At 39.3% G+C, this 12,072-nt stretch overlaps 1 protein-coding gene across 2 annotated transcripts in view; it reads right to left on the reverse strand.

The window, feature by feature from the left end:
- The window catches only part of SUCLG2 (succinate-CoA ligase GDP-forming subunit beta), a 229,682-nt gene that overhangs the window by 78,103 nt on the left and 139,507 nt on the right, over positions 1 to 12,072 (reverse strand). For both annotated transcript variants that reach the window (XM_026722126.2, XM_087923634.1), the window contains exon 8: positions 2,859 to 3,020. In XM_026722126.2, the coding sequence (XP_026577911.1) occupies positions 2,859 to 3,020 (162 nt within the window). The remainder of the gene's footprint in view (positions 1 to 2,858; positions 3,021 to 12,072) is intronic.

The following is a 12,072-nucleotide window of genomic DNA, read 5'->3' on the forward strand; positions in this document are numbered from 1 at the left end:
TAACAAATTCCCACTAGTTACAGTTTTACCAACACTAGAAAATGTCTCAATTTTCCCTTTTAAAAACAACTGGGTTCTCCGTACCAGAGCTCCCCTAATTTTCTGGCTTTGAGGACCAGTGGGGAAGTGGGGGAAATGGGTGGATGGGAGGAGAGGGGATTTGTCTGCGCCAGCAGCGGGAAAGCGCACACGTGCATGCAGCTCCATTTGCGTGAGCAGCAGTCGCCCGTGCTCACCACTTGTGTAAATGGAGCACACGCGTACATGCTTACCCGCTGCTCACACAAGTGGAGATGCATGTGGATACACACGCTCACCCACCACTTCTTCAGACTGGTTCCAAACTGCCCAAGTTACAGTACTGGGCTGCAGCTCGGGGTTTGGGGACCCCAGTTCTGTAGATGAAGGGATTGTCCCGGTGCAAATATACTTAGCTCCTGAATGAGATAGAAAAAAATGGCTTTGCCCATTAAAATATCAACTACTTTGCATAGCTAAACTTTTCTGGTGAGAGACAAGATACATTTCAACCAGTGTTTTGGACTTCGTGGTCCAAACAGCTGCTTCTAAACCTACGGAATTTCTGAACTTGTAATGGATGATATATAACATATAATATGTATACACATTTATTTGTTATATAAACATGAACAGCTAATCAAATTTTGTAATGAACGGTAAAAGAAAACAAACAAAGATAATTTTGCCAAAATCCAAATGACAAAGTAAGAAAATTCCATTGGGATAAAGGAATGTTGAAGTCCCACTTTAAAATGCAATCCTGGGATTCTCACTATAGGATAAACAGGTCATGATAGATGTGCCATTTTTTGTTGTTTGCAATAAAAATATCACATGAGCTCACATTAGGACCTGGATTACATAAACATGCATACCCAAGACACCAGCTTCCAGTCATGGGAAGCAAAATAAAACAAAAAAAATCAGAATTGGGAAAATAATGTATGAGAGAAAAAAGTTAAATTACATTTCTAATATCATTCTATAACAAAATGAAAACAGGCACATCTGATTGTTTTGAAGTTACGAATGAGGAGGAAAATTCTAAAGCTGGTATCTATGTACAAAATGTAAGTAGCTCTTCTGCAGGAAATTCCAGAGCAGTCTGCTGCTATGAAGAACCAACACATACAATAATCAGAGATATCCCACTTACGAAGTTCTGTTCATGATAATGCATTCTTGGATAGCTTCAGATTATAGTTCATGAGTGAGTAATACAGAAACTTAAATTCTGTATCATTTTATTTAAGTGGCTGTTCAACATAAAAAAAAAATAGTGTCAACGGTCTTTACCTTGGAAAGCAATCTCTTTCAGAAAAAGAATTACATGAATGAAGATTTGAACTTATAAAGAAATTTTGTATTGATTGCCTTGGTATTACTATACAAAAGAAAAATAGAAGCCTTGTAAAAAACAGCCAAACCATTCTGAAAAAACATGTGCTGGATACTTATTTTCTATAGTTTTTTGTTACTTATTATTTATGTGGATTTTTTGAAATTATGTTCATTGTCCAGAGTCACTTTGTAAGAGGGGTGGTTATATAAATGAGCTTCAACAAAAAATACTCTACAAAATATACATTTTTTCAAATGGCTTATGATACAGGTAGTCCTCAATTTACAACAGTTCATTTAGTGACTGTTCAAAGTTACAACGGCACTGAACAAAGTGACTTATGACCATTTATCACAGTTACAACTTTTGTAGCATCTCCATGATCATGTGATCCAAATTCGGACGCTTGGCAATTTATGTCCATTGCTGTGTCCCAAGGTCATGTGATCATCTTTTGCAACCTTCTGACAAGCAGGGGTGGGATTCAAAATTTTTAACTGGTTCTGTGGGCATGGCTTAGGTGGTGGGCATGGCTTGGTGGTTATATGACTGGGTGGACATGTGATTCACTTAACAACTGTGGCAAGTAAGATCATAAAATAGATCAAAACTCACTTAACAAATGCCTCACTTAACAACAGAAATTTGGGGCTCAATTGTGATTGTAAGTCAAGGACTACCTGTATAAGGATAGGTTCATACCCTGAGTTTATATCCTGGTAGTGCACAGGTGTGTGTCTCTGGCTCATGAAGTTTAATGATCTGATTAGAGAGACAATTTGGGCTAGCAATTAATGTGCTGTCTAAAAACCAGGAGACAATGAGTTGTAGTCCTGCTTTAGACATCAAAACCAGTTGGGTGACTTTGGGCTAATCACTCTCTCTCAGCCCAACCCACCTTGCAGGGTATTGCTTCAGAATAATCCAAAGGAGGAGAAAGGAGAATTATGTATGTTCACTGCCTTCAGATATTTATAAAAATAATAAAGATGGGATTAAAAATCTAGGGGAATGAATGAATGAATGAATGAAGGAAGGAAGGAAGGAAGGAAGGAAGGAAGGAAGGAAGGAAGGAAGGAAGGAAGGAAGGAAGGAAGGAAGGAAAGAAGGAAGGAAGGAAGCTGTGGTGGTCATAGATCTAATGTACCAGTGGTATTAATCTAGATGCAGATTAAGTCCTAGTCTACAATTCTTTATGCAGCTCTAAATTCAGTCCTTGCCCAACCATTATGGAAGGAGCTAAGAATCAAACAGGAATTTTAGGTATGATTGTTGTCATGTGCCCTTAGCAGAATTGTTGTTTTCTTTTCATGGAAGTCTTTCTCCCTAGAAAACCAGTATTTTTTCATACTTTGTAAAACTCTTTACTTCTAAGATATTTGTCATAAGTGCCTGAAGAGAAGTTTGATCCAATTCATGTTTAGATGTGTGATGTTAGGCATACGTTTTTTCAGACCAGACCAGGACTTTATAGCAATAGGATGATTTTACTCACCAAAACAGGCAATGTTTCCATCCAGACCTATGTACTTTAAGTCATAATGGGCAGCTTCGTTTTCTATTGGTTCGTTCTCAGATTTGTCATCCATGGCAAATATGGATTTTTGCCTGAACTCGGCATTGTCATCAAAATTTATCTTGGCATCAAAGCATACCACTAAATGGAAAAGGAAATGAAATGGAAAAGGAAATCAGAATTAGAATTGCGCCCCAGATTTTAGGGGCTTACAAAAGTAGTTATCAAAAAAGCAATTTGCCACAAATCTACTAGGTGTCAAAGGAAAAAAAAGTGTGATATCTCCATGTTACCTTCATTTCAGCCTGAATATATGAATGGGATAGGTTCAAAGTTATTCTTAGCTTCAATGAAATTAAAATAGTGTTTTCTCTTTTAAGCTGGTACAAGACATATAAAATCTGTTACATCTCACCACCCACTATGTCAAAGGTGAAATCAGGAGATCAGTAGAGAGTTGGATCAGACCAATGCTATTCAGGTTGACATGGCAACCTGAACATGACAGGCACGTTCTTTCTTTTCCAGTTCTTTTTGATCAGCCCTACCTGCAGACTTTCTCTGGTTGTCTCCCTAAAGAGAGAACTACAATGGTGTGCACTGGTTGTCAGAACTGTAAATAGTGCTAGACTGCTCAACTGGTAGCATTCTCCTTGTATTAAACCTATGTCTACTACAGGTTCTGTACAAAGCTGAAATAGTGGAACAGTACAACAGAGAAATGGCTTAACACTGAAATATCATAATGGCTTTGTCACAAGGGCTTTGTAGATATGCAGGCTCTGAGCCATCTCACAGCGAACAAAATATTCCTGCAATTTTGTTTTAATTAACACAGCAGAGCAAAACAAGTTTCATTTTCAAACAGTGTTTCATTTCTAATTCAGTTAAAAAAGCCAAATTCCTGTCTCTGGTCCCTCTTGTCTTTCTTATTGATAAAGAGCCAAGAAGCAACAATAAAACCATAGAGCAAAGTAAGCTCAGCAGAGACTTGGCAGATATGTGATTGCGAAGCATTTCTAGGCTTCTTCTTACATCTCTACTAAGCAAAGAAAAGATTGCCAGTTTGCATAAAAGTCCACCTTGTTAATGCCTGTAGTTTAGCACTGGCCAAATTAGAGCATTACTATTTCAACATTTTATTCCTCTTTCCCACTTTGAGATAATACCCTTTGCTGCGTTGTCAGTCTCTTTCCCCTCTCTGGCAGGATGCTGTAGCCCACTGGCCCCAAAAGATTTCCTAATATGAATCCTCAATTGCTTATATGATTCAATCGAAAATGTCTGTGCAAGGAATCTAATTTTAAACAGAATGAAGAAAGCAACATTTTTTTAAAAAGAAGCAAATAATAGAAGTCCACTACTATGCAATACTATGCAATAGAATGCAATATTATGCACCAGGACCTGGTGGCTCAGTGGCTAAAATGCTGAGCTTGTCGATCAGAAAGGTCGGCAGTGCAGCGGTTCGAATCCCTAGCACCGCATAACTGAGTGAGCTCCCGTTACTTGTCCCAGCTTCTGCCAACCTAGCAGCTCGAAAGCATGTAAAAATGCAAGTAGAAAAATAGGGATCACATGTTCTGTGTGCCTTTGGGGTTTAGGCATGCCGGTCACATGACCATGGAGACGTCTTCAGACAGCACTGGCTTAGAAACAGAGATGAGCACCGCCCCCTAGAGCCAGAAACGACTAGCACAGGGAACTTTTACCTTACTATGCAATACACAGATCTTATCAAGAGGGCTAAATGAATTTGATCAGTGTGTGCTATAAGAACAATATAAACAAACTAAAGGACTTCAGAGGAAGACTAAGTATTATTACTATTGATGCCTTCTTCCCCTTTCCTTACTTAATGTTAACTTGGCATTTATTCGAAAAATAGCATGGCAGATAGCTAATCCTCCAGAACCCCCACACATCCGCAAGAAGACAAAGCAGAACTTATGTGATGCCATCACACAAGGCATCGTTTTGACATCACTCTGTGAACGCTGCTGTGGGAGTCTGATCTTATGGTTTTGTACAGCTAAAACAGAATGCATTCATTTTGCAAACTGCAAAAGTGAGGTGACCTCTACTCTCAACACTAGGGTCCCAATCCAGATTATAACAGATAATCAGAGTTGGAAGGGACCTTGTAGGTCATCTAGTCCAACCCCCCTCTCAAGCATGATATCCTACACCATTCTGACAAATGGGAGTCCAATCTCTTCTTGAAAGTCCAGGTTAAATCTCTCCTTGTTCAGTTGTGTGGATCCTATACCACAACATTGTTTGAATCAAGCAGATAGAATAAATCAAGATGCAAAATTGAATCAATCAGCTAATTTAAATAAGGCAATCTCTCCTTGTTCAGTTTTCATCCATTATTCCTTGTCTGGCCTTCTGGTGCTTTAGAAAATAGCTTGACCCCTTCCTCTCAGTGGCAGCTCCTCAAATATTGGAAGACTGCTATCATGTCTCCCCTGGTCCTTCTCTTCACTAGACTAGCCATGCCCAGTTCCTGCAACCGTTCATCATATGTTTTAGCCTCCAGTCCCCTAATCATCCTGGTTGCTCTTCTCTGCACTTTTTTCTAGAGTCTCAACATCTTTTTTATAGTGTGGTGACCAAAACTGGATGCAGTACTCTAGGTGTGGTCTTACTAAGGCTTTATAGAGTGGTATTAGTACCTCACTTGATCTTGATTGTATCCCTCTGTTAATGCAACTTAGGTTTGCATTAGCTTTTTTGGCTGCTGCTACACACTGCTGGCTCATATTTAGCTTGTTGTCCACTAAGACTCCAAGATCCCTCTCACAGTTACTGCTATTGAGCCTGGTTTCACCCAGTCTATATGTGTACTTTTGGTTTTTCTTGCCTAAGTGTAAGTGTTATAATTTCCATTATCCCTTAACGAAGAAGGGATGCCAGCCATGTCTTTAAATCAGTATTTTTTTTAAAAAAGAATCTACAGGATGAAGTCTTTGCATGGAGGAAAACAACACAGGCAATGCATAAACGTTCATGTTTCAGTTTCTAAGCCTTATAGCAATAGCACTTCGATTTATATATCGTTTCACAGTGCTTTTTACAGCCCTTTCAAAACGATTTACAGAGTCAGCATATTGCCCCAACAATCTGGGTCCTTTTGTCTAGATTGCAGAATTTATTCATTTGTTGAATTATTTTTTTTAACAAAAACAAAAAACAAAATACTATGATCAGGTTACTCTTGGCAGCATGGAGGAGAAAAAGTGCTATACACTAAGTTAACTTTTAATTTGTTAATGAAAATTTCATTATCTTTGAGAGGTGTGGCCTTCAAATGTTAAACTAATTGTAGGCTAATGAGCAATTAAAATGCAGAAATTCTTCTTCCTTCCAAAATTAAGGAATTAATCATAAATTTATATCAGCAGCATAATCTGATCAGCAGCATCCAGTGGCTAGACACTGCATAATGATACACAAATAATATATCTTCTACTACTATTCTAACTAACATGATTATTTCATATATAATATATGACGAACACAATACAGAAGACTGATGATGGCAGATTAGATTCTGCTGAAATGTTGCTGCAACTTTAAAAGCACAACTATAATGACGTGGGAAAATACCCAAACAAAGCTGAATACCATACATGTAAGTACCCGCAAAAACTTAAGAAAACGTATATGTATATATACAACCACCATCCAGAAAACAGACCATGGCTGCCTCGCAGCTGTCACACCCCCCGACCCCAAAACCAAACAAGCTGACACATGCCAAGAACACAGACCCAGACCCCAAACTCGAAGCCAGACTAAAATCCAGAATGCTATCACAGCCACCTGCTCAGGATATCACATCAGAAAACTCAGGAAATTACACCACAAGAACTAGAGAAGTTGCAACACAGCAAATGACCCAGGATATCACAGCACAAGACCAAGGATAACACAGCAGTAAGTCTCACAAGGTCATCACACAACCCATTACCCAAGCCGTTACTACACAGGAGGCTAATGGAAAAGAGATCAAAACACAAACGACCCAGGAGATTACAACGCAGGACCCACGATACCACAACAAAAGAACTCGCAAGCCCATCACACAATCCATTACCCAAGCCGTTAAAACACGAGAGGCTAATGGAAAAAAGATCACTACAAAACAAACGACCCAGGAGATTACAGCACAAGTTCCAAGATATCTCCACAACAAAACTCACAAGGCCATCACATAGCCTATTATACCAACATCAACTCCATCAACCAGTCAAGAGGCCAACCAGCCCAGCACACCAGCCCCCACCACCAGTATTTATAGAGAGACGGCAGCTCCGATCACACACTGCTTGCACTGGCACAAAGCCGAAAGCACCAGCCTGAGGATGGTGAGTGGGACCTCACCGAAATGTCGCCAAAATACTCTTAATCTTATATGGGAAAAGACCCGAACACACCTAGACCTACATGTGTGTGTGTGTGTGTGTGTGTGTGTGTGTGTGTGTGTGTGTATGTATGGCATTCAGCTTTGTTTGGGTATTTTCCCATGTCATTGTAGTTGTGCTTTTAAAGTTGTAGCAACCATTCGGCAGAATCTCATCTGCCATCATCAGGCTTCTGCATAGTGTTCATCTGTGATTCAGACTTTTACAGTGGTTTCAGATTTAAATTTGGGGCAGCCTATTGCTGTGCCAGAATGGTTTTTTCTTCACCCTGATTGGTTGGGAGTCTTGGTCTGTGTTTATTGGTCTTGGAGTTTGCTGTGTTCTGCTTGATTGGTGTTTCTAATATCTTCTGTCTGGTTTTTGGCTCTTTTTGTATCTTGATTGGCTGGCAACAATGTGTTACTTTATTGGAGGCCTTTAGTGCAGCTTGGCTCTGGGTAAATGGACGGCTATCATTAGTTAGGAGGCTAGGTTTCATCTAGGTGCCTGGTTGGGGTGTGTTTGAGCCGGAGGTATCAGGGGGGATCTGTTTGTGCCCAGGTGTTTGCCTGGCTTGTGGTGTGGAGATTTTTTTGTTTGTGAGTGCAGGCTTCCAAATGATTGACAGTCTGGTGGAATCATCTCTTCTATTCATGCTTTCTGGTCTTTTTTCAATCCCTATGGCTTCTCTGATGATTCTGTGGCTGGGGTTTTCTATAGTGGCTAGGGTTTTGGTGCCATTGAAGTTGATGCTATGACCTGTGGCTTCCATGTGTTGGACTAGTGAGGAGGTATGTTCCAGCTTTTTGACTGCATTTTTGTGTTCATCCAGGCGGGTACTTATTCTTCTATTGGTCTGTCCAATGTATGTGGCCGGGCATGATGCACAGGGGACTTCGTATATGCCTTGGTTTTCCAGGTCAATTTTATCTTTGGGCTTTCTAAGGATGGCTGCTATTTTTTTGTGTTTTGAAGGCAGTCTTGATGTAATGATGTGATGTCTGTGTAGTATCTTACTAATTTTGTCTGTAGTACCTCTTATGTAGGGCAGGACAGCTGTTCCAGACGATCATCCCAAGAGAAAAATCTTCCAGATGCCCCAAACTATACGGCCTCCCAAAAATACACAAAGAAGGCATACCTCTCAGACCCATAGTCAGCTCCAGAGGAGCACCACTACAAAACCTAGCTAAACACTTAGCAAAACAGCTACAGCCCCATGCTGAAACAGCAGCTTCAGATGTACCACTTCTTGGAAATGATCAAAGATCTACATGTGGAGCAAGAAGATCTGCTTGTAAGTTTCGATGTGGTTTCACTATTCACTCAAGTCCCAATAAAAGAGACCCTTGAAATCATCAAAAATAAATACCAACCAGCTAAACACCTCGTGGAACTAACAGAACACTGCTTAACCAACACATATTTCATATACAAAGGACAAAGATACAAACAAATTGAAGGAACCCCTATGGGATCACCACTGTCACCCGTCATTGCAAACCTGTTCATGGAATAATTCGAATCCAGAGCTCTGGCAAATGCCATCCACAAACCCAAACTATGGTTAAGATACATCGATGACACATTTGTGATTTGGCCCCATGGAAAAGAAAACCTAAACAATTTCCTAACACACCTAAACAGCACACACCCCAAAATCAAGTTCACCATGGAAATGGAAACAAACAAACAACTACCATTCCTAGATGTACTAATCTACAAAAAAACAGATGGCACACTAGGACACACCGTATACCAGAAGAAAACACACATTAACCACTACCAAGCCTGAAGATGATGAATGAGACTTCATCAAAACGTCGCCTAGCTACTTCCAATTTTACGTGGGAGAAAACCCAAATAACCAAAGATAGATAGATGGATAGATGGATGGATGGATGGATGGATGGATAGATAGATAGATAGATAGATAGATAGATAGATAGATAGATAGATAGATAGATCTCCAAAATGCCATAGGGAGCTTTCCGAATTGGAAAAGAGTGAGGAGAGGGAGTGCTATATTTTATATATTTTTATCATTAATAATTTTCCCAATAATTCAATCTAACATTGACTATTTTACATTATAGTCGAAAAACAAGTACATTTCATCTTGGCCACATTTCAATTTTTTGACTTATTGTATTCTATTACACTAAATTATTTAAATTATTCTCTTCTCTTGCACTAAATTATTCTGAAATAATATTATGCCATTTGCTTTTTTTAAAAATAACTTTGTTTCATTCTGCTGTCTAAAAGAACTGTTTCTTAAAATAGCAAGAACATCTTGATTGCATTATTGAAGATCTGTATCTTTTAAGATTGTTGTCAAATAAGACACAGTATAATTTTAAAAGCCAAACTAGTCTACTTAGTTTACTAAAATCATTGTTTCTTGGCTGTACCCATAAAATAATAATTTAAAAACCTGGGCAAATTATGCTATTTCCTCCCCAATTGTGCAAACTGCAACTGATCTCAGTATTTGACATTTTGAGAAGATACAAGCAAAAAGTGAAATAAATTTGGCCATTAAGGATTTATTTTGATCATTTTTTATATCGTTCAGATTTATATACTCTGCTTATCTATATCTCTAGTTAAATACTGTATCCTATCATAGGCACCAAGTTAAACTTTTCTTATTTAGATGTTATGAATTTGGCTGGGAAAAGGATAATTAAACCTACAGTACCTATTAACAAGTCAAATTCTACATTTTACATTCATAAACCACAACCACAACTTCACAAAATGTGCTGTCTGAAGTTTCTTATTATGCATGTGTCCTATGAGTTGGCTTTTTTGTTACAATCAACAACACTATTACTAAAAAACCAACACCAACTATTTACCTGTATATGCAGTTCTTCACATGATTATTAATATATACACATGGACACCAGCCAGAGCATAGAAAAACTTCAAAGAAAGAGTGCAAGATTGGAAGATGTGGAGAGACCTGGCCCACAGAATCGCCAAGAATCGAAGTCGGAGATGACTTCATATTCGCATAGGTTATGGATCTGCAAAGAACTACACAGAACATTTGGAATCTTCTAACACTTGACCAAGAAGGTAAAAGAGCAAGTTCGCAGACAACTATTCGAAGAACCGCAGTTGACAAAATCTTCTTCATGGTTTCTCAGACACAAATATATGTGTATAAGTAGAAAACTTATAACCTGGAAAAAGGTCCTAAGACTGCCAAGATTTTATGATGCCCCTCCAAATGTTGCATCTCTCTGAATGCTGGATGAAGCCAGAAGGATGAACATATGTTCCTGTCTGACAGAATTCCAGTAAGGGAACCTCTGAGAAGACAAGCTGCCAATGTGGCCATTACTGATTCTGATTTGTACTGTTTTAAAACAGTACAAATCAGAAGGAGATTTGTTGCTTAGCCAGCCTTCAGCAAAACTTCGTGGTTACATCCGTCTATAAGCCCTTACTCTATAAAGATGGCCTTGGAAGACAGAAATAAATGACGGTTTCCATAGAACAAGACTGTATAGTCATAAGTAAAAAAACGTACAAGACAAACACTTGAGAGGCTGGGGAAAAATGGAGACAAAGTCTTAATTGATGGGGAAAAATAATTTTGCAAGGAAAGTGGCATCCATTCAAAGAACTGTTTTGTTCATATGGAAGGTTAGGAAAGAAAGATTTATCTAAAGCAGTGCTTCCTAAATCTGAGCAAAATACCCCAAACTGGGTAAAAATATATAGTTTTTCTTTGGGTAACAACATACAACTTCATGACCTAAACACAATAGGAACACTTCAATAAGGACTTTCTGAGAATTAGTTTCAAGTAATGAATATAATAGCTTTGGGAAACTTTGCTCTAAAGACATATCTTTGTCCCTGGGAAGCTAGTCAAGAACCTTTTCCTGTCATGGTCTAGCCAGTAAGAAACAAGGCCACACCATTGGTAGAGCAATTCCCCCTTACTGGTTTCTCTACCTAGCATACAGTGAAATGGGGACCTAGCCAGCATTATCAACTTCTGCCGGCCAGCTGATTATGAGGGCTTGGCAAGCCCGGCCTCAATGGCTCGCTCCAGGCATGCTCCAGCAAAGACTCTCCGGCCACTGCCATTGTGCCCTTCCAGGGTCCCTCCAAGTTTGTCACTCCCCCCTCTGTGAGCCCGTTGCAACACCCAGCACCTGACACCTAGTAGTGTACCCCATGCTACTCCCTTCCCCCTCATCGCTATGGCAACTCCGAAACGGTTCACAGGGGCATAGTCTGTAACAGGAAGTAGATAACTAGGGGTTCATAGGGATCAGTATTAACATAGAGAGAAGAGAGGGAAAAAAGGTTTCAGATGGGAACTGGCAGAGATTCTAGTGGATAGGAGAAAAGGGAAGTAACCCAATGAAAGAAAAAAGTTGTTGTTTTAAATGGAAATGAAAGGCTGATAATGGGTGGAGATTTTCTGATTGATTGAGTGAATTGATCTGATACAGATAGTCCTTGAGTGACAACTATTCAGTTAGTGAATGTCTGAAGTTACGACGGCAAGTTGTAAGTGAAAAAAATTACTTATGAGCAGTTTTCTCTTAATAGTTGCACTATCCCCATGGTCACATGATCAAAATTCGGGCACTTGTCAACTGGCATGCATTTATGTCCCAGGGTCCCGTGATCACTATTTGCAACCTTCCAAGCTCACTTCTGATATGCAAAGTCAATGGGAAGAAACCAAGTTCACTTAATAACCACATGTTCCACTTAACAGCTGCAATGATTTGCTTAACAACTGTGGCAAA

This window comes from Pseudonaja textilis, chromosome 2, assembly GCF_049901715.1.
Source record: "Pseudonaja textilis isolate UNSWEBS1 chromosome 2, rPseTex1.2, whole genome shotgun sequence".
Taxonomy (NCBI): domain Eukaryota; kingdom Metazoa; phylum Chordata; class Lepidosauria; order Squamata; family Elapidae; genus Pseudonaja; species Pseudonaja textilis.